This window comes from Oryctolagus cuniculus, chromosome 19 (assembly GCF_964237555.1).
Source record: "Oryctolagus cuniculus chromosome 19, mOryCun1.1, whole genome shotgun sequence".
In the NCBI taxonomy this organism is placed as follows: Eukaryota; Metazoa; Chordata; class Mammalia; order Lagomorpha; family Leporidae; genus Oryctolagus; species Oryctolagus cuniculus.
This window is the reverse complement of record NC_091450.1, coordinates 24963424-24986016: the sequence shown is the minus strand read 5'-3', so window position 1 is coordinate 24986016 and position 22593 is coordinate 24963424. Positions and strand designations below refer to the sequence as shown.

Sequence of the window (22593 nt, the reverse complement as noted above, 5' to 3'; positions counted from 1 at the left end):
TTTATATATAAAATCTTTATTACAGGCAGTATTGGTCCATACACTACACAATACCAACAGTACAAGTTTAATCTTTGAAATCATTTAAACAGCAAAAGACCAAGAAATAAAATTTGAGTCAACTGATTATTTTTCAAAATATTCTCAATGCACATTATCCTCAGTTCCCTTATTATAGTGAAACATACAAATACAGAAAAATACCCCATTTAACAGGTACTGGTGTTAAATGGTTATTTGGCTTAAAATCTGAGTTAAGAAAATCCTTTTTTAAGCAACCTACGTACAGATAAGTAGCAAACATTATTAAATACGTTCGTTCTGCTAAGTGAAGAAATTTCATCCCGCATGTACTCTGATCCCGGTCCAAGTGTGTATTCTCTTAGCATCACGGTTCTGCACTGAAGGACCAACGCGAAGAGTCGCCCCAGACATAACCTCACCTCCTCTCCAACTCCTCCTCCAACACTCCATTCAACAGACGGCAGCCGGGGAGCAGTCACCTCGCCATTTGATGCCAATGGTTCCGTGAGAGCTGGGCCAGACCCGTTAAACAGCCCGTTTTCCTACCTACTGTGGGTTGCTGCTCAGGATATGTGCCAATTCAAGCAGAAAGTCTGAGCCCCTCTGCTACGTGCCTTACAACACTTGCAATTTCTCTGGTCAATGCTCTGATTAGGTTACATACATAGAAGCCAGCATATTAGTTTAAATCTTTAAACAAAAAACTATATTTTCCAAAGTCATTATCATTTGGGGCAATTAAGTGATCTTTTCGTGCTTTGCTGAGCTTCATCTTTAGGACATTTCTTCTTTCTTCCCATTCATGAAGTTCAGCGTTTCCATGTGCAAATTTACAGCTGTTTCCTTCTGTGCAGCTACCATTCATATACCTGTCAGGACAGGGCAGCTCGTGAGCGTCCATCAGTTGTTTCTAAAACTCCGGACATGGTTCTTTTATTTATCTAAGATTTATGTATTTACTTATTTGTCTGTATCTATTTGAAAGGCAGAACAACAGAGAGAAAGAACTCTCCCACAAGCTGATTCATTCCCCAACTCCTACAACAGCCAGGTCTGGGCAGGCCAAAGTCAGGAGCCAGGAACTCCGTCCTGGTCTCCCACAGGGATAGCAGGGGCCCAAGTTCTTGGGCAGCATCTTCCGCCTTCTGAGGTGCAGGAGCAGGAAGGTTCACGGAAGCAGAGCAGCTGGGACTCGAACCAGGAAATGGGAAGCCAGCTGGCAAGAGGCAGCTGGAGCTGCTGTGCTACAAAGCGGACTCTCCTGGCACGATCCCGGGAAGGTCCTACTTCACTAGCTCTAGGACTTGCGTATCCCACATGCAAAGCCTTGGAAAATATTTTACACCCATGACATCCGCAACAGAAAAAATCGTACTTTTAAACTATTTAAATGTATTAATGAAAGGTGCTGACTGAGGGCAGGTGTGTGGCCTGGCAGTTAACCTGCCACATCAGGAGTGCCTGGGTTCAAGTCCCAGCTCTGTTCCTGAGTCCATCTTGCTGCCAACACACACACCCTGTGAGGCAGCAGGTGATGGCCCAAGCAGCTGGGCTCCTACCACCCAAGGGAGACGTGGCTTTGGCCTGGCCCAGCCACAGCAGGTATTTGGGGAGTGCAGCCTCACTTGTACTTCTCCATCTCCTGACATAATGTCTGCAGAAGCCCTAAAAGAGCAGCAATTTTCATGTGGATAAAGTGGAAAAACCTACGTACCTCTCACAAATACTAAAATATCCCGTTGGAAAACGGTGCTGCCAGCAGTACTGGTCGTCCTCGGTGTGGAACACCTTCTCCTTGTGCTTCTCCGAGGAGATGTGGCCTTGCCACTGCTTCTCACTGTTGCAGTTCTTCCCACACATCCAGCAGTGGAAGTCCACCTGGGAGCACAGAGACACGGAGCCTGTCCCCATCAGGGCATCCACTGTGAAGCCCAAACCCCCTTCCCATGGAGCCCAGTCCCGTGGGGGAGGTGAGCAAGGAGCGGAGCCCGGCCAGCAGTCAGGAAGCAGAGGGACAAGCCCTGTCGGGCGTCCAGGATGTCTGCAGCAGGGAGGCCCCAGGAGCTGGTGTGCAAACACGGATGTGTCCTGGGAGGACAAGGGGCGAACTCAAACAGGGATTGTGGGCAGAATTCACACCCTAAGGAAAGGCAGAGAGAGCTGGAACGGCCAGCCAGGCATGCCAACCCCAGGGGACCTAGGGGCCAGTCCACTCGATGCCTGTGAACGAGCCCCTGAGTGTGGGCCAGGCTGTGCTGGGGACCAGGAAGCAAAGATGCCGCCCCGTGAAGGACAGGCCCACACAAAGGAGCTGTGCCGTGGTGGGATTCAATGCTACAGCAGAGGCTAGCTCCTGAGTGTGGGAGCAGTACTTTCCCAACGTCCTGGGTGAGAAGTGCATCTTGCGTGCAACATGGAATAAAACCAGACTCCCACTAAGTCAGGGGTCTTAGTGAAGAACCTGTCTTGTCAAGCACCCCAGGTAACCTCCCGATCCAGCAAGTCCTGCTCTGGGAACACGCAGGAGCACTTAAGTACAGGCCACAGAGGAGCTGGCTGGCGCCAAGCCCTGGCAGAGGTGGGTACTCACATATGTGCCCGGCCGAGGGCACCGGACCCAGTCCTGACAGAAGCAAAATGGAGACAGGCCAAAAACACTACAGAGAAACAAGCAGCTTAGGGAAACGTTTACAAAACACACCGGCAGACAAGAGACTGTTTAGGAAGAAATGTGACGTCAATATGCGAACACAGCCAAATACACACCAGGTCTGGGGCCTCTGGGCAGGGGAAAAAACAGAGCCACACTCTGCCTGAAACGTCCTATCCACCTTACAGAAGCAAACACGACAAACGATTAACATCAGTTCAGTGGCGATGGGGGGCTCAAGACAGTCACTGTATCATCCTCTTTGACTTCCTGAAATGTTTAAAAACAAAAGCAGAGGAGTGACAGACACCAGTGACTCCACGTCTGCACAGATGCTTGGAGGAGCGTGCGGGGGCGTGAACGGCCCCGTCTCCTGAGCGCCTGCAGCAACAGCACAGCAGTGACAAACCCTCCAGACTTTGCCATCATGACCTGCCCAGGGTCCCAGGCTCGGAGGACAGGAACCAGGACTTGGCACCCACACATCTCTGGCTCCAAAGTTAGAGAAAGGAAGTGTTTTGGCGTGAAGACACTTTAGCTAACAGCAGAAAACCACAGAGGAGAGGGATACAGATCCCCAACACAGCTCGCCACGCTGGGCAGGAGGGAGGAAGGGGCTCAGAGACAAGCTGCCGTGCAGGCCCCGGGGTACTCACGGTGACTTCCGCATAGTCTGTGGGCATGTGAATTTGTTTTCCATTTTCCTTGTTGGACTGACTGGCTACATCATCACTTTTTTCATTTTTCTGACTCTTCAGCCACAGTTCATAAAACTGCTCCATATCTTGTACTAAAGAAAAATGAATTGCTTTTAGCAGCAACAAGTAAGTGCGATTTAAATACACACGTCATGCACATATTTTGTATTAGCAAATGTTTTTAAAAGAAGAGGGGCCAGCGCTGTGGCACAGCAGGGTAAAGCCGCAGCCTGCAGCACCACCATCCCATATGGTTTGAGTCCTAGCTGCTACACTTGAAATCCAGCTCCCTGCTAATGTGCCTGGGAAAGCAGCAGAAGATGGCCCAAGTATTTGGGTGCCTGCACAAACGTGGCAGACCTGGGAGAAGCTCCCAGATTCAACCTGGCCCAGCCCCAGCTGTTGCAACCATTTGGGGAGTGAACCAGTAGATGGAAAACTCTCTCTGTCTCTGTCTCTACTTCTCTGTGTAACTCTGCCTTTCAAATAAATAAATTTTTTAAAATGAACAAAGAAAATCCAGAGTGCTGAAGAAGCACCATTATAGTGGACAGGGAGAGGTAGTCTATTGCAGTAGGTCAATTTCAGACTGTCAAAACCACAGATATCAGTTTTCTAGATTAATTAATTCCTCCCTCAATTTGCAAGGGCTATTTCAAATTCAGAAATCATCCTAAGGGATGTGCCCTGTGTCACACACTCCAACTGTGCCAGAACCACGTAAGGCTACAGACATGACATCAAGGGCCTAAAGCCCTGACACCCTGTCACAGTTCATTAAGAAAGATGACATGGGCCAATGCTGTGGCGTAGTAGGTTAAGCATCCACCTGTAGCACCAAAATGGGTGCCGGTTCAAGTCCTGGCCCTACTACTGATCCAGCTCTCTGCTGATAGCCTGGGAAGGCTGCAGAAGATGGGCCAACAGCACCATGGCACAATAGGTTAATCCTCTGCCTGTGGCGCCAGCATCCCATATAAGTGTTAGTTCAAGTCCCAGCTTCTCTACTTCCAATCCAGCTCTCTGCTATGGCCTGGGAAAGGAGTAGAAGATGGCCCAAGTGCTTGGGCCTCTGTACCTGCATGGGAGACCCAGAAGTGCCTGGCTCATGGCTTCGGATAGGCACAGCTCCAGCCACTGTGGCCATTTGAGAGCGAACCAGCGGAAAGAAGACCTTTCTGTCTCTCCCTCTGTAACTTTTTTTTTTTTTTTTTTTTTTTTGGTTGACAGGCAGAGTGGACAGTGAGAGAGAGAGACAGAGAGAAAGGTCTTCCTTTTGCCGTTGGTTTACCCTCCAATGGCCGCCGCGGCTGGCGCGCTGTGGCCGGCGCACCACGCTGATCTGAAGGCAGGAGCCAGGTGCTTCTCCTGGTCTCCCATGGGGTGCAGGGCCCAAGCACTTGGGCCATCCTCCACTGCACTCCCTGGCCACAGCAGAGAGCTGGCCTGGAAGAGGGGCAACCAGGACAGAATCCGGCGCCCCGACCGGGACTAGAACCCGGTGTGCTGGCGCCGCAAGGCGGAGGATTAGCCTATTGAGCCACGGCGCCGGCCTGTCTGTAACTTAACCTCTCAAATAAAAAAATAAAATCTTTAAAAAAAAAGAAGAAGAAGAAGAAGAAGATGGGCCAAGTGCTTGGGCCCCTGCAGTGATGTAGGAGACCCAGAAGCTCCTGCTCCTGGCTTTGGCCTGGCCCAACCCCGGTCGTTGTGGCCATCAGGGGAGTGAATCAGCAAATGGAAGCTTGCTTTCTCTGGCTCCCTCTCTGTCTCTAACTATGCCTCTGAAGTAAATAAATAAATCTTTAAAAAAAAGAAAGCTGAAAAGCATGCTAGTACTGGACCAAGCCTGGCCCCAGTGGCAGTTATCAATCAAGCCACAGTCTCAGAGGACCAACACAATACAGCCGTGACCAGGTGCTGGGAAAACAGGTCTGTCCGCGACTCCGCCACGTGTTACAGCTGGTGCCTCAAGCTCAGCCTCGCCACACTGACCACCGGGGTCCGTGCCGAGCACTGCAGGGCACCCCGCAGCACCTCTGTGCTCCGCCCACCGGATGCCAGACACAGCACCCACGTCATGACCAGGAATGTCTCCAGGTACTGCCGAAGTCCCAGGGAGAAGGCAGAGCATGTCTGGTGAGAACCACTGTGCCGAAACCTCTGCAAAGGGGGCCCGATTCCTTCAGCTCTGCCGTCTGCACAGGCATTTCTCAGCCATCAGGCTAAGGTGAAAGACAAACGTTCCTCCTCAGACCCTCCAGAGCCCGGACACGCACGCGCAGCTGCAGGAAGCTTTAGGGCCGCAGGTCCCGCCAGAGGACACAGCCAGTGGGAGTCCCTTGTGCACAAGTCACTGCCGGCGCGTGGCTGCAGCCTGCAATCCCGTCGGTCCTCAGAATCTGGGGCCTGCAGGTGGTCTACTCCTGCCACTTCACTGCAGGAGAATACTGCCCCATGGAGTGACACGTTTTAGGGTCGTTAAGTGAAAGGTTATCTGAGGCTCCTCTCAAAGGCATCTCATGAAGACTGAAATCTGACCAGAATAACCATTCTGTCCTGGGGCCTTTGCATCGGGCCTGTTTTCCCAATGAAGGACTCGCTCAACGGGCACCCCGCCCCAAGCTGCTGAGCTCGGGGGTACTGCTCACTGAAGACGATCTGACTTCAACAGTCCCAGAACGGAACGCATCTACTCCACTCCATCCAAAGATGCAGACTTCCATTTTCCTGTGCAGACGGGACCTAGCCACACACACATGCATGTCAGATGCACTCCCCTGAGGCTGTGGCCGCACGTTCCGGTCACTGTCAGCAACAGAGCTACTGACGAAAACAGGGTGTGCCTGCTGAAAGTGCACTGTTTTCGGGGCTCACGGGCAGCTGCCATGTCTACAGAGGCAACTTCTAGACAAGCCGGTGCTCACAATGTCAGGAACACAGCAAAAGCCACAACTTACTGCCATTCTCCTTCATGTAGGTCCACACTTCTCGCTCCTCGGGGCTGTGCGCAAAGGAACAGTTCCCAACGTACTGACATTTTCTCCCAGAAGCAATATGGTTGCATAGCTAGATTAAAAAAAAAAAGAAAAAAGCCGACATATTTTAAGATAGAGCGTGCTTAGGAAAACTGCCTAATTTTTATACTTAACCAAAGTAAGCATTATCTTCCATACTAATGCTTGGTAGTAAGATGTTCAAATAAGACTAATTTGATTCTATTCAAACTACCTATAAGCCCAAAAGACAGGAAATCACACTGATGGTCAACTGTCTAACTCAAAATTTTTCCAAAGAAATTCAAGTACGGAACTTTTTATTTTTAACAAGAAAATACTGACAAATGTGCTCATTCAGAACATTTACTATCCACAGTGACAAATCTCTGGCCCTCTTGGTTAGGCAGCCCCACTCCCCTTGCCTAAACACTCCTGATGCCGAGGCCGCCCATCAGCACCCAGGAAACAGCCAGGACACTGCTGTGTCCCCCCAAGGTTACCAGAGATTTTCAGAAACTTAGCATACCTCTACCCCGTACGAGTTGCTCGCCTCACCCCTAACCCCTAACTCACTAGGCAGGCACTGTCTGAAGACAGCTATTAAACTAGCCAGCCCAGGGAGTTAGCTAGCTTCCAAATACTATTGCTTCTGATGATCTGTGTTTTCATTTAAAAATACAAAGTAAATACAGTGACTGGTGGAGGACAAAGTAGCAGTGATCAGAACATGACCGTCCCTAAGGATCATGGGGGTCTAGACCAAGAAAAGCCTGTCACCCACAGAGTTCATTTTTAAAGATCAATCGACTTGGCCTTTTAGAGCGTAAATCCTAGGACAACAAATTATTAGCGCATCTTAACTTTATGTTTCAGCCAGGGCTGGCCCTCGACACTACTTGTCTTATGTAACATTACAGGCTTAACATCTAACACTCTAAGAGCAGGAAGCCCTAACGGGGCTTGGACAAAGGCCAGTGGCCCCACCCTGAAAATCTGTGTGAAGTCTGGGTCAACGAGCCAGTCTTGTGACTGCCTTGGTCACAGTCCTTTCTCAGTTGAGCCCCAGTGAGCCCTCAGTTGTTAGAGCTAGGGAAATATTTACCATGGTCTTTCCAAGCTCAGTGACTAGGAGCAGGGAGAAGGGAAGTTTAAGGAGAAGGCTGGGACCTGGGCTGGGTTTTTAGGCACCTGCGCACACAGCTGTCCTGGGGGGGATTATTCCCATCCACAGTAACCTGACGCCGAACAACCTGACCAGGGCCCTCCTGGCAGACTCGGAAGCCTGCTCCCTTTCCACCTCACCACACTGGATGCATGTGTGTACACACACACACTCCCCCTCACCACACTCTGTGTGTACACACACATACACTCCAGCACACTCTGCGTGTACACACACACACTCCCCCTCACCACACTGTGTACACACACACACTCCAGCACACTCTGCGTGTACACACACACACACTCCCCCTCACCACACTGTGTACACACACACACTCCAGCACACTCTGCGTGTACACACACACACTCCACCTCACCACACTCTGTGTGTACATACTCTACCTCAACACACTGTGTGTACACACTCCCCCTCACCACACTGTGTGTACACACACACTCCCCCTCACCACACTGTGTGTACACACACACACACTCCACCTCACCACTCTGCATGTACATACTCTACCTCACCACACTCTGTGTAAACACACACACTCCACCTCACCACACTGTGTAAACACACACACACACTCCCCCTCACCACTCTGTGTGCACACAGTCCCCCTCACCACACTCTGTGTGTACACACTCCCCCTCACCACTCTGCGTGTACACAGTCCCCCTCACCACACGCTGCATGTACACACACACACACACACTCCAGCACACTCTGCGTGCACACAGTCCCCCTCACCACACTCTGCGTGTACACACACACACACACTCCCCCTCACCACTCTGCGTGCACACAGTCCCCTCTCCACACTCTGCGTGTACGCGCACGCACTGTCACCTCTTCTTCTAGGAGAAGAGCCCCTAGCAGCACCTAGCACCGCAGCAGGGAAGGAGGAAGGGGACTACTGTAGTGCGGCAGGGCGGTGCGCCCCGTTCGCGATCGCAGGATAAGCAGCAGCCCTGGCCAGGCAGCTGCTTCAGGAGCCCTCGCACTCCGCCTGTCCCTGCTTCACAAGTCCTCTTCACACACATCATCTCCATTAGCACACCTCCAGCAAGCCTCTCCCCGCCCTTCAGCACCCACGGATCCACCTGCATCTCCAACCACCTGGGATAAACCACAGACACACCACCTCCTCCAAGACTGACCTCACTGTGTGAACACGGCAAAGCGCAGGGCACGCTAGTGAGGAGAAATCCATCTGCCTCTCAATTCTTCCTAACGTCACGGAGGGAGGCTTCACTGTGCGGGGACTCTAGGGTCCCTCAGCCCTGACTTCTGGGGAAAAGTCTGTCTCCACATTTGCTCCATAAGGGCAGAAAGCTGACAGCCTATGGCTGCTCCTGGTGTGCCTGTCCCTGATGCCACACAAGCACCTCCAGACTCTATCCAGATCCTGTCTTGGGAAGAGGAGGGTCCAGAGGCAACGGGAGCACCAACACAAAATGGGCCACAAGAACACCAGCCCAGCCTCAAGGCGGCTAGGTATCTTCATTCTAAATGATGTTAAGAAACACGCTTCTCGGGGCCGGCACCGTGGCACAGCAGGTTCAAGCCCCAGCCTGCAATGCCGCCATCCCATATGGACACGTTTGAGTTCTGGCTGCTCCTCTCCCAACCCAGCTCCCTGCTTTCCCTGGGAAAGCAGCGGAAGATGGCCCAATTCCTGGGGCCCTGCACCCACATGGAAGACCCAGAAGAGTATCTTGGCTCCTGGCTCCAGATTGGCTTAGCTCTGGCTGCTGCAGCCATTGCAGAGTGAACCAGTAGATGGAAGACCTCTCCCTCTGTCTCTACCTCTCTCTCTAACTCTGTCTTTCAAATAAATAAAATAAATCGTTAAAAAAGAAACATGTTTCTGTAACACTGAACATTTTCTTTTGGATTACTTCTAGAAAGCTCCATAAAGTTGAGTATCTTCGCACTAGTATCACTTGCTTCAACAAGACATGGTGAAAACGAACTCCTTCAGAGCCTTCATACTAACATATCAAACCTGAGGCATCAAAATCATACGTGATTCTCCCTCATGGCCTCCCCAAAGTAATTCATGTGAAAAATGTTAAGCTATGCCCACATTCCAGTCCCTGTTGACTTTTTCCAAATAACTGATAAAATTCCAATCAACATGAAAACTGCTATCGAATCTCTCTCTCTCTCTCTCTCTCTCACACACACACACACACACACACACACACGGAAGGAAAACAAAAGAGGAACACTTAAATGTCACTACACTGAGGAGCATTATGTCAAGGACTTGAGTTCCAAACTGAATTATTACTACTTGCTAATGATTTGAAAGCCTAATTTGAAAAAAGTGGCTTAAAAATTACGTATGTACATCAAACTGTACAGGCATTTGTTTCTTTGTGGGGAGAGGACGGATGTTCCTCCACTTCTTATGTTCAATAGACATCACTCTCATCGCACGGCGATCTTTGGTCCACCTAAGAAAAATGGAGTTCAGAAAAAACAGACACACTGGAAAAAGGCATAATATCAAGGGGTACAAGGTTTGTGCTTGAAGGACCAGAGATTTTGTTTTCCACAACCATTCTTAAAGAAATGCCTTATGGTTCTACAATTCCACTTCCTCTGGGTGGCTGTAAACATTCCCTACAGACTGTAAGTAAAGAATTGATAAAATACAGGGAAAACATGGCTTCTGAATAATCAGATACTAACTCCTAAAAAAATCTCTTCCCTTTTGGAATTATGCCTGAATTAGCTACTTTCCTCAGCTGTCTTCAAAGCCTTAATCTTTCTTCTTTTACGTATGACTGTACACCTATGAAACAGGCAACCACCACTAGCACTGTTTCCATACACACAATACTTACGAATGCCTTGCTTTTGCACTACAATATTTTCTGTTTTTGTCTGGTTCAATGACTTGACCATTTCTCAGACATTGAGCACACACAAATTTTATCTTCATATTGAGAGACCCAGGCATTGCTTGACTGCCAAGTACCTTAAACAATTAAAAAATCAGTCTTAATGGTAATAGAAAACCAGTCTTCTAACAGCAAAATCACCATGCATTTTTTTCATAGCATACAATTTTCTGTTTGTCTGGTTCAATGATCTGATCATTTATTTATGTCTTAAGAGTTATCAATCTCCAGTTCTTCCCTCAGAGGGAAGAATGATGAAGGACAGAATGATGAAAGCTGATTATAGGAGCCAGCGCTGTGGCGTAGTAGGCTAAGCCTCCACCTGGGACTCCAGCTTCCCATATGGGTGCCAGTTTGTGTCCAGGCTGCTCCTCTTCCAACTCTCTGCTATGGCTTGGGAAAGTAGTGGAAGACGGCCCAAGTCCTTGGGCCCCTGCACCCACGTGGGAGACCCGGAAGAAGCTCCTGGCTTCAGATCGGCCCAGCTCCCAGACGTTGTGGCCATTTGGAGAGTGAACCAGTGTATGGAAGACCTCCTTCTCTGTCTGTAACTCTGCCTCTCAAATAAATACATAAATATTAAAAAAAAAAAAAAAAGAATTACTTATTGGGGAGGAGGGCATTATGGCACAGCAGGTTCACCCACTTCCCGTAAAGGAGTGGCTGCCTGCAATACAGCTTCCTGTATGAACCCAGGAGGCAGGAATGATATAGCTGAAGTGCTTGGATTCCTATCACCCACGTGGGAGAACCAGATAGGGTCATGGCTCTTCACTTTGGCCTGACCCAAGCTGGCTGTTGCAGACATTTGGGAAGCAGGCCAGCAGATGAAAGATCTGTCTCTGTGCCTTTCAAGTAGATGAAAATAACCATTTTTTAGAAATTACTTAATAGAATAAACATTAAGAAAATAACTGGGGCTGGTGCTGTGGCGCAGGTGCCAGTATCGCATATGGGTGCGATAGTTCTGGCTACTCCTCTTCTGATCCAGCTCTTTGTTATGGGCTGAGAAAGCAGTGGAAGATGGCCCAGGTGGTTGGGCCCTGAACCTGAGTGGGAAACCTGGAAGAAGTCCTGGCTCCTGGCTTTGGAATGGTGCAGCTCCGGCCATCACAGCCATTTGGGGAGTGAACCAGCAGATGGAAGACCTTTCTCTCTGTCTCTCCCTCTCACTGTGTATAACTCTACCTCTCAAATAAATAAATAAAATCTTAAAAAAAAAAAAGCTACTGTGGGTGTTTATCCTGTCAAAAAAAAAAAAAAAGTAACTGAACCTTAAGTATAAATTGCATTCACCAACAACCAATATCCATTAGACAACTCCAGAAAGAAAGTTAAATGCAGACAGTACACACAGAAAATACCTGCGCTCCGGGAACATTTGCTTCCAAATTTCGCCAATACCGCGTAGACTCTTGAGCGATGGCATCATGTGAGATACCTGGCAAAGGTACAAGCCAGCCTCTCTTTAACTGTGTGCCGTCACCACGTGTGCCCATCCTTGAGCCTGGGAAAACTCCCACCCAGGCAATGACTCTCACGCAGTCTAGCCCATCTCCAAGGATGAACTAACACCCCATTCCTCTTTGCCAAAATGGAGTGTTCACAAACACAGAAATCTTTCTGCCTCACAAATACATACCACGTGGATGAACTGGAATCAGCAATTAACTGCATGAAGCCACATCAAAAAAAGGCCACTCTAGAAATCAGCAGGTTTAAGCTCAGGACAAAATACACAGCACAGCACTTCAGGGCGATGGGGAAGCCTAAGCCTCCACATGTCCGTTTCATCAAACTCCAACTCTGACTGGGGAAACACATCTTGGTCATGCACACACCTACCTGTCTCACTCTGCATTATCCACACTTTCAATTCCACAAGACTATGGGCATAAAAACATTCATCTTCCCTTAAACAGCCGTAGCGAACCTCATGTCGACATAAATCAAGCTGACACTGACTATGAAAAGAACGTATTTTCGAGTATTTTACTGTTGTTTCTCGCAAAATGTGGACAAGGCACCTAAAATGAAAACAAAGTGACATCTCAATATTGTTCTGCCATAGCTTTATCTTTTTTTTTAAAGAAATAGTATTTTCTTTTTAAAGATGTATCTATTTATTTAAAAGGCAGAATTAATGAGACAGGGAAAGGGAGAAAGAGGAAGAGAGAGCTTCCACCCACTGCCTCACCCCCAAAATGGCCACAACGGCCAGGACTGGGCCAGCCCAAAGGCAAGGGCCAGGAGCTTCTTCCAGGTCTCCCATGTGGATGCAGAGGCCCAAGGACTTGGGCCACCCTCCACTGCCTTCCCAGGCATGCTAGCAGGGAGCTGGATCAGAGGCAGAACAGCAGGACTTAATTAGCGCCCACATGGGACGCAGGCCCTGCAGATGGTGGCTTAACCCACTGCACCACAGCGCCTGCCCCTCTGCCATAGCTTTAAAAAAAATTCTCTCTCTCACACACATACATACACACATAGGCATTTCAAAAAGTTGATGGAGGGGCTGGTGCTGTGGCGCAGCGGGTTAAAGCCCTGGCCTGCAGCACAGCATGCCATGTGGGCACCAGTTCTAGTTCTGGCTGCTCCTCTTCCAACCCAGCTCTCTGCTATGGCCTGGGCAAACAGCAGAAGGAGGCCCAAGTCCTTGGGCTCTTGCACCCAAATGGGAGACCCAGAAGAAGCTCCTGGCTCCTGGCTTCAGATCAGTACAGCTTTATCTGTTATGGCCATCTGGGGAGTGAACCAGCAGATGGAAGACCTCTCTGTCTCTACCTCTCTCTATAACTCTTTCAAATAAATAAAATAGATCTTTAAAAAAAAAAAAAAAGTTGATGGAAAGATAGAATTCAAAGATGGTCTGGAGGCAAGCATTTCTAGAGGTTGAGACGCCCATGCCCACATCGGAGCGCCGGGATTCAGCTCCCAGCTGCAGTTCACTACCAGCTGCCTGTGATGCAGACCTTGGGAGGCAGAGGTGATTGCTCAAGTAACTGGGTTTCTGCCACCCACAAGGGAGACCTCACTGAGCTCCTGGCTCTTGGCTTCAGCCCTGGTCAAGTCCTGGCTATTGTGGGCATTTGAACGAGTGATAGGAGCTCTCTTTCTCTATTTATATAATAAAAAAACTTTTTAAATTGTTTATCAAGGGCCGACATTGTGGCACATCAGGTTAAGCCAGCATTTACAACATGGACATCCATGTCAGAGCTAGGTCAAGTCCCAGCTACTGCGCTTCAATCCAGCTCCCTGTTAACCTTCCTGGGAAAGCAGCAAGTGATAACCAAGTACTTAGGTCCCCATCACCCAGGCTGGAGACCCTAGAGAGTTCCTGGCTTCTGGCTTCAGCCTGGCCCTGATGTGGCTGTTGCAGGAACTTGAGGGATGAACCAGCAGACAGGAGATCTCTCTCTCTCCCCTTCTCTGTCACTGTGCCTTTCAAATAAGTAAATAAATACTTAAAACAACTTTTTATTAAAAAGGTTTATTTTATTTATTTGAAAGATAGAATTACAGAGAGAGGTAGAGAGAGACAGAGACAGAGGTCTTCCATCCGCTGGTTCACTCCCTAGATGGCCCCAACAGCTAGAGCTGCACCAATCCTAAGACAGGAGCAAGGAGCTTCTTCCAGGTCTCCCACGAAGGAGCAGGAACCTAAGGACTTGGGCCATCTTCTACTGCTATCCCTGCCATAGCAGAGAGCTGGATCAGAAGCGGAGCAGTCGGGTCTTGAACCTGCGTCCATATGGGATGCTGGCGCTTCAGGCCAGGGGTTTAACCAGCTGTGCCACAGTGCCGGCCCCAGCTTTTTTTTTTTTAAACAACTTTTTTTTTTAAAGGGTAAGTTTATTTGAGGGCAAAAATTGTTTGAACTCCATAGTTTTTTATAATACACATTTTCCATGAACTCTTTGAAGACCCCTCGTATGCATGGATTTCATTTTGTACCAAGCAAACATATCTTTTACTTCCATTTTCCACAGGCTTCTTGAGATGCTCTCAAACAGGGCCAGCGCGGTGGAGCAGCAGGCACTGCTGCCCTCTGCGGCGCTGGCATCCCATATGGGCATCGGTGTGAATCCCAGCCGCTCCACTTCCAATCCAGCTCCCTGCCAATGTGCCTGGGAAGGCATCAGAAGACGGCCCAAGTGCTTGGGCCCCGCCACCCACGTGGAGGTCCAGGAAGACGCTCTAGACTGCTTGCTTCGCCCTGGCACAGCCCCAGCTGCAGCCATTTGGAACCAGCAGATGGAAGCTCTCTCTCTCTCTCTCTCTCTGTAATTATGCCTTTCAAGTAAATACTAAATAAATCTTTACAAAAAAAATAAGAAATCAGCTTAATGGTTCATTATTTAATGCCCCCCAAATCTACTGAAACACATTTTAAAGTAACAACCAACCAAACAATAAAAAGGGGAGGGAAACTGCCCAGGCAGGTGCCACAACATGTTTCATTTGGACCTGAAGAAAAGAGTTTACTGTGTCATTAAAAAAAAATCCAGAAACTGGCAACTTACTTATTGTCTTCAAACTCATGCTTTGTAACTGGGTGAGAACAGGCAGTAGAATTATCTTTATTTCTTTTACTTATCATTCTAGGTTTATGATCAAAACATTTCTGGAACAGAGAGAAGGATTATTACAAGAAACTTAACACCAAATTTAAATTCTATACCCAGGATACTACCCTAGTTCTAGTATCCTCACAAAGTCATAAGCATGACATCCTTCTATCACTGAATATTCAACATGCAGCCTTAATAGTGGTTTTTGGGGGCCAGTGCTGTGGCGCAGCAGGTCAAGCCACCACCTGCAGTGCTGGCATCCCATATGGGCGCCAGTTCAAGTCCCAGATGTTCTACTTCTGATCCAACTCTCTGCTGTGGCCTGGGAAAGCAGTAGAAGATGCCCAAGTCCTTGGACCCCTGCACCCATATGGGAGACCTGGAAGAAGCTCCTGGCTTTGGATCAGCGTGGCTCCGGCTGTTGTAGCCAACTGGGGAGTGAACCAACGGATAGAAGACCTCTCTTTCTTTCTGTTTCCCCTTCTCTTTCTGTGTAACTCTGACTTTCAAATGAAATAAATAAAACCTTAAAAAACTAAACATAGTGGTCTTTGGAGAACCACAGGGGCTGGCATTCACTAAGACGCTGGCCCTGTATGAGCACTTGGCAGGACCCCTGCTGCGTGTTCGGCACTACTGGGCTAGCAAGTCAAGAACTATCATGAGTTTTATAGCAAAAAAAAAAAAGGGGGGGGGGCAGGGGGTGTCTCAGAGCACCTCACAAAGGAACATAAACTCTCCGAGATGCTCCTGGAGAAGCTTGAACACGGTCAGGCTGATCTTTCCATTGCCACCGAAGAAAGCCTCGCGACTGAAGGCCCCCTTGCGCTCCAGCGTCCACACATCTATCTCTTCCTGGCAGTAGGCGAAAGTGCAGTGGCCAGAGTACCGACACTCCTCCTCAGCAGCAACGTCTGCACACAGCGGAGAGAAAGCCAGTGAGCACTCAGCACGCAGACGGCGTCCTGCGACAGCGTCAGGCAACACACACTCCTGCCCCTGCTCAGCATGGATTACTTTTTCAAGACCAAATCCCTTTTATTTTGCCACAGTGGTAAAGAGACCACTTGGAATAGCCGCATCCCAGTATCGAAGTGCCTGGGTTCAAACCCCAGCTCTGCTGCTGATTCTAACTGCGCCCTGCAAAGCGGCAGGTGACGGCTCAAGTGCTTGGGTCCTTGCCACCAATGTGGGAGACCTGGACTGAGTTCCAGGTTCCTGGCTCAGGCTGGCCCCACCTTGGCTGTTACAGGCATTTGGAGCATAACCAACAGTCTGTCTCTTTCTTCCTTTCAAACAAATAAAAACAGACAACTTTTTAAAAAGCTCTGATACTCTCATGTACTCCATTTAAGTTTTTTAAAATTCATTCAGAGACAAAGTTCATTCAGATGAAGGTGTCTGCCAAAAATGAAAATACCAAGTTCTCCCAAAAGCATATTAAATACAGCAACATTCTCGAAGCTTAGCTCCGTGTACAGATTCAGTTTAGACTAAGTCAGACACATCAAAGCCTGAGCCAGTTTTCAGATTAAAATCTTGTTAGCTCAGGGGCCAGCATTGTGGCATAATAGGTTAAGCTTCCATCTGCAATACTGGCATCCTATCTGGGCCCCAGGTCAAGACCCAGATGCTCCCCTTTCAATCCAGCTCCCTGCTAATGTGCCTGGGAAAGCACTGGAAGATGGCCCAAGTCCAGGCTCTGGCCTGGCCAGCCCCAGCCACTGCAGCTGGTTGGGAGTGAACCAGTGGATTCAAGATCTTGCTCTGTCTCTTCTCTCTCTGTAACTCTGCCTTCCAGGGGAAAAAAAAAAAACCTAGTTAGTGGCTTGGGACACCAGCATACCATTTCAGTGCCAGTTCAAGTTCCAGATATCTGATTCCAATCCAGCTCTCTGCTAATGCACCTAGAAAAGCAGCAGACGGTCCAAGTGCTTGAGCACCTGCCACCCACGTGTGTGACCAGCTTGGAGTTTCAGTTTCCTGGCTTTGGACTGGCTAAGCTCCAGCTGTTGTGGGCATTTGGGGAGTAAACCAGCACATCTCTCTTACTCTCTGTTCATCATTTTGCCTTTCAAATAAGTAAATAAATACATAAATCTTAAAAAATAGCCTTTATTTCCATAAACTACAAAATATACACACCATGGTAAAAACACAAGTAACAAATAATATTTTTATTTATTTATTCTATTTTATTTTTTTGACAGGCAGAGTTAGATAGTGAGAGAGAGAGAGAGAGACAGAGAGAAAGGTCTTCCTTCCATTGGTTCATCCCCCAAATGGCCGCCACGGCCAGAAGCCAGGAGCCAGGTGCTTCCTCCTGGTCTTCCACATGGGTGCAGGGCCCAAGCACTTGGGCCATCCTCCACTGCACTCCCGGGCCACAGCAGAGAGCTGAACTGGAAGAGGAGCAACCAGGACAAAATCCGGCACCTCTACCGGGACTAGAACCCAGGGTGCCGGCGCCGCAGGCGGAGGATTAGCCTAGTGAGCTGCGGTGCCGGCCAAGTAACAAATAATATTAAAACAACTGAGGTGTCAGACGAAAGAGCCTGCTACTGACTCTGTGTAAACATGTCCAGTAACAGCCAGTACTGCAGCAGCTGCTGCATCATTATGCAATGTACACCAACACAAGCAATCACGGCACAGACCTTTACATATGTAATATGGTCCTTCATAATTTGTTTTAGTTGGTCTTGGGCGTATTTTTTTCCATGATTTATCTTCCACATTCTTTATCCTACCAATTAAAACGTCTTTCTTACACTTATGATCGATATTAGCATGGTAAGTGAAATCCATTAACTTAGGGCCTGAAACAGACACAAAGAGGACCGTTCACGTGCATCAGACAAGCATTTCATCGTGCAGACACATTTCTAAGACGTGCGCAGATAAACATCTATTACTAAAAACACAGTAACCACAAGAATCTCATTTTCACAACCCCAACGCATCAGCAGGCCATGAAGGTTTTGTCTTTTATGCTGTTTGTCAGATGATAACGCCAGTCTATCAACACCAGTCCTGCCAAGACACATCCTTACTTAACCATTAGGGAAATAATTTGGATAGGAGTCCCAAGGGCTTCCACCAGCAAAGAACACTGTTAAACACAAATCTAAAAAAGAAAATGAAGTTGAGTTCACAGCACAAAAATATGTGTGGATCTCATTTTTTAGGGGTAAAGCTACAAAATAAACCAACAGAAAGTACTTTAGTTTTCAGAAACACTCTCTGAGAATTCTCACATTCTTTAACGTATACTTGCAACATAAAGAATTTCATAAAATTTTCAACTTTCAAGCTTCTAAGTCAGGTAAGTGTCCAACTGCACACAGGTCTATGAATGAAACTGTATCACACAAGGGGAGAGACAAAGATCCCAGGTGAGAAACCGCTGCTTCCTTCGGAAGAATCAGAGCAGGGACTGCGGAGCCACTGCAGCTGCTAGTTTTCAGAGGCGCCTGAAACACCCCGGCGATGGACTGGCTTACTGCCCCTACTCGCTTGTCTGGTCCTCACCTGATTTTACAAAACAGATCTGGCAAGCTTGTCTCAAGTCATGGGTTCCTTCCAGGGGATGTCTCGGAGTCACTGATGACGATGGCTTAGTGACTGCACTTGCGAAAATGTTTCCAAAGTCATTTCTAGGCTGACTTGAGATTCCCAGGAAACTCTCAGAAGCAAATAAACTACCTGGTCCATTCATCTGCAAGAAGAATGAGAAATAAAAACAAAAAACAGGCAACGAACATTGTATCATCACGGAAGACAGGAATGGGATTCACGTGAAGAACAAGACATGCTTCCCTGAGGTCAGCAGCACGCCCTCTTGGGCACCCTGCCACACTGACACTGTCCTGTCTACACTGTCCTCTCCGTGGTTGCCAGGCCCCCCCGGGTTGTTCAACACAACAGGTAACCGTGACCATGCTCCCAGGACACTCACACCTTCCACGCCCTCTTTTCCTCCAGGTATCTGTGCCCTGCGCTCCAGCCTCTTAAGCTGTCTGCAGGGGGACTCGTGTGCTAAGACAGATCCAGTCTTAAACACAGAGCACTTTCTACTGGATGTTCCAGGGTGGTCTTTTAACACTAGTTCCCACGGCACACACAGAATTCAAGGGAGACCATCATGCTCAATCAAGCAACTGTTACTAAAGTCAAAGACCTAGCTTCCATTTAAGCGATGTATTCACAAAAGAGGAAGTGGCACTTACAAGTAAAAGGGAAGAATTACTGTTGTTAAGCGTTGTTCCCTCTCTAGAAGTTGAGGTGGACAGATCTAAAATAATAAAAAAACTTCAACAGACCTTTTCACTCTAATCACGCAATAAGAACATCAGGGCTCGGAGCTCACTGGCTATGGCTCCCCACGTCCTCTCCCTCCCAGGTCCTGGATGCTTGCTTGCTCACTACTGACACTCAGCAGGGCTCTGCAGGATTTCTTTCCTCCACAAATAACCCTTAGTCAAGCAAATTGAAATCGAAAGCTATTTTCAGAGAAGTAAGCTAAGGCAAGGCTTGCCAAGTAGGACTGTTCAAAAGACTATGTAAATTATTCACGTTCAGACTGAGAAGAGAGCAGCTCCTTTAAAAAATATAAAACAGGAACTCATCATAACACCAAAAAAGTCATCAAGTTCACATCCTTTCTCCTTCTTAGGCTACCAATGACTTCCTCCTTCCCTTTCTGTCTCCCACATACTTTACTCTCTTCAACTGAAAATCTCTAACTCAACTGTTCAGATTTTTGTTCTTTTAACCATTTCACAGTGACTCAGAAAAAATATGAAGATATTTCTAATTGTTTAAAATATATATACATATATGTGTGTGTGTGTGTGTGTGTGTGTGTGTATATATATATATATATATATATATATATAATCCAGGAGTATAGAAACAGGAATCAGACCCAAAACTCAGCAATCCCCTGCAAAATTACTGCACCGGCCACCATCTGCTGAGCTCCATGGATGAAGCACCCAACAGATCCAACTCTTAGCACTTTGAACACAGACCTTAAGTCAGTACCTGCCTAGTTCATGATCTCAAAGGACAACTGTCTCCAAGACTGATGAAGATGGGACAGACCTTCACTGAACAATGCATTAGAAGTCCCTTTGCACCCCAAAGTACCCCCCATAAACCCACATTGTTATCTCACATCTCTGCCCCCTGATAGCCAGAACGGCAGTCAAGTCAAGGGGAATTCAAAATGAAGGCCCCGTCTTATATTTTAGCTACAGTGATAATAATTCAAGTACCTATGATCTATACTTCACTAAATCACTGCCCGACACAATTTCCATGTTTAGAAAATGAGCTACAATCATTTATAATTTAGGTTGGATTCTTACCTCTTTTGGATTCACTCACTGAAAATGAATTTAAAGAAGAACAGAAATCTTCCAGGGATGAGGTCAAAGGCGGATACAGTTCTGAAAAGGAGAGTGGAGGAGCGTACCTCGCCCCGATGGGTAAGGTTCCTAACAGAGACGCCGAAAAGGGCAAGCTAGGGGTGACGCTGGCTGTCGGAAGGGGTCCTCGCACTAAAGCTGGAGGCTGGAGAAGAGAAGAGATCTGGTCACAATTCATGAAACTCTGTCACAAATTTGGCTCAACTGTACTTCAAACACTCCCATTTAAAAATAAATCATTACAACGGATGATCACATTACATAACAAAGTTTAACATCAAGATGCATTACAAGAATTTTAACTACAAAATCTGTTTTCTTTCCAGCCCAGTTTTTCAAAGGTTTGAAATGCAATCTCTTTTTTTTTTTGTTTGTTTGTTTGTTTGTTTGTTTGACAGGCAGAGTGGACAGTGAGAGAGAGAGACAGAGAGAAAGGTCTTCCTTTGCCGTTGGTTCACCCTCCAATGGCCACCACGGCTGGCGCGCTGCGGCGGGTGCACCGCGCTGATCTAACACTCTTTTAATCCAAATGTTACCCTTGTATCTCATCAGCCAAAACGCCTTTGTGATTCCTAACCCTTCCCCAACTAGAATGCTCATAAAAACTGATTTTCCTTTTTTTCCTTTTTTTTCCCTATTAAGCTTTGTGATAATGGGTCTCAAAATTCTGTGACAGATTTGTGGTCAAGTTGTTTCCATTAAAAACTAGTAACTTAAAACTGCATGCAAACACAAGAAACAAATGGTCCACAAAGATTCTCCTTTTCTTCTGATGTTGCACTATTATCATTAGCCAGGCTTCTACTATCAAACGTAAATGGCCAATTGAGAAAACGAGTGATGAGACCGTTCTTCCACCACTGACTTAGACTGGGGTGGCAGCTAACAGGGTAACATTCATTTAGCCGTCTGAGCTAAGAATCTGCTTTCTTCAAGAGGAACTGCAGGACTGAGGGGAGGGGGACAGGGCTGGAGAAGCTCATGAGCTCTCTGCAGGCGTGACTCACAAGCTCCAGCTCTGCCTTGGCGAGTGCTTCCACGCTGTCACTGCTGACATGCGTCCCACGAGCTCCATCCATCCTTACACCTCTCAGACACACCCTACTGTGAGGCCACTGCACGGGCGGGGAAGCAGAGGGACTGAGAGCCCACACAGACCCCCACTGTCAGCCAGTGCTAGCTCTCGGCCAGCGAGGGAGGCACTGATCTCGCCGACTTCACCTGCCCTGGAAATGGCTCTGCATTTCTCCCCCCATCGCCAACCTGAGACTGCTGCTGCTCCTATCTTGATACGACATATGGCAGGAGTCAGAAAACTCCGGAAAAACAACTCACCGCCGCCCTCAGAAGAAAGGAGGGACGCTGACACTCACCATCACGCTCTCACTGGCTTCAGGGGCAGAATCGAGGAGGTCATCGATTTCGTCTCCAAGGATCATGTCTGCATCATCTAAAAACATGTCCTGCGCAGCGAAGGGCGCCTGCCCCCCGTTGGCCAGCACTGCGGAGGGCAGGGCACTCTCTTCCACTTGCAGCGGCAAAAGAGAAGCTAGGGGCGTCACAGCAACCGAGGCCAGCTCACTTCCAACGTCATGAGGAAAACTGGACGCCGGTAAAGAGACGGCAGCGACGGCCTCGTGCCTCGGAGGTACCAAATCTGTAACACGGATGCAAAGGCACTCACTCTCCGCCCTGTGCTTACAGGACACCAGCGGCTGACAGTCAGTAACAGAGACAACCACGGGCCGGAAAGCAACCATGGACGCAATCACACTCTTGGCATCAGTGACCACAGTGACCTCACTTGGCAACTGCATTTTGTGTCTAAAGTATCAAACTGGGGACAGTGTTCTGGGAAAACATACCTGCTTCAATATCTTCCACAGAATAATTCAAAGCCTAGAAATTAAACCAAACAATAGATCATACTATTTTCAGGATTCTAAATATATAAAGCATATACATGTATCAAACCACTCCATCGTACCCAATCAATATAAGCTATTACCATGTATCTGTTAAGTGTATTTTAAATAAAAATTAACTATAAAGCAATCCATAAAACTTACCCTAAGAGAACAATGCAGGTTTGCACAAAAGTAAGACTCTCATCCAACTAAGGTCCAAGAAACAAAA

At 47.9% G+C, this 22593-nt stretch overlaps 1 protein-coding gene across 7 annotated transcripts in view; it reads right to left on the bottom strand.

Moving 5' to 3' along the window:
- ZC3H7A (zinc finger CCCH-type containing 7A) overlaps positions 1-22593 on the bottom strand; it is a 45675-nt gene continuing 23082 nt past the window's right edge. For 6 of the 7 annotated variants that reach the window (XM_070064995.1, XM_070064997.1, XM_051847818.2 and 3 more), the window contains 16 exons: positions 22323-22356; positions 21831-22114; positions 20398-20602; positions 19255-19319; positions 18557-18743; positions 17683-17844; positions 15743-15939; positions 14978-15078; positions 12297-12478; positions 11816-11892; positions 10395-10528; positions 9896-10001; positions 6333-6441; positions 3331-3464; positions 1739-1902; positions 1-893 (listed from right to left, as the gene is read on the bottom strand). In XM_070064995.1, the coding sequence (XP_069921096.1) occupies positions 704-893; positions 1739-1902; positions 3331-3464; positions 6333-6441; positions 9896-10001; positions 10395-10528; positions 11816-11892; positions 12297-12478; positions 14978-15078; positions 15743-15939; positions 17683-17844; positions 18557-18743; positions 19255-19319; positions 20398-20602; positions 21831-22114; positions 22323-22356 (2331 nt within the window). In that variant the 3' untranslated portion in view covers positions 1-703. The remainder of the gene's footprint in view (positions 894-1738; positions 1903-3330; positions 3465-6332; positions 6442-9895; positions 10002-10394; positions 10529-11815; positions 11893-12296; positions 12479-14977; positions 15079-15742; positions 15940-17682; positions 17845-18556; positions 18744-19254; positions 19320-20397; positions 20603-21830; positions 22115-22322; positions 22357-22593) is intronic. The other variant, XM_070064999.1, reaches the window with a different exon arrangement.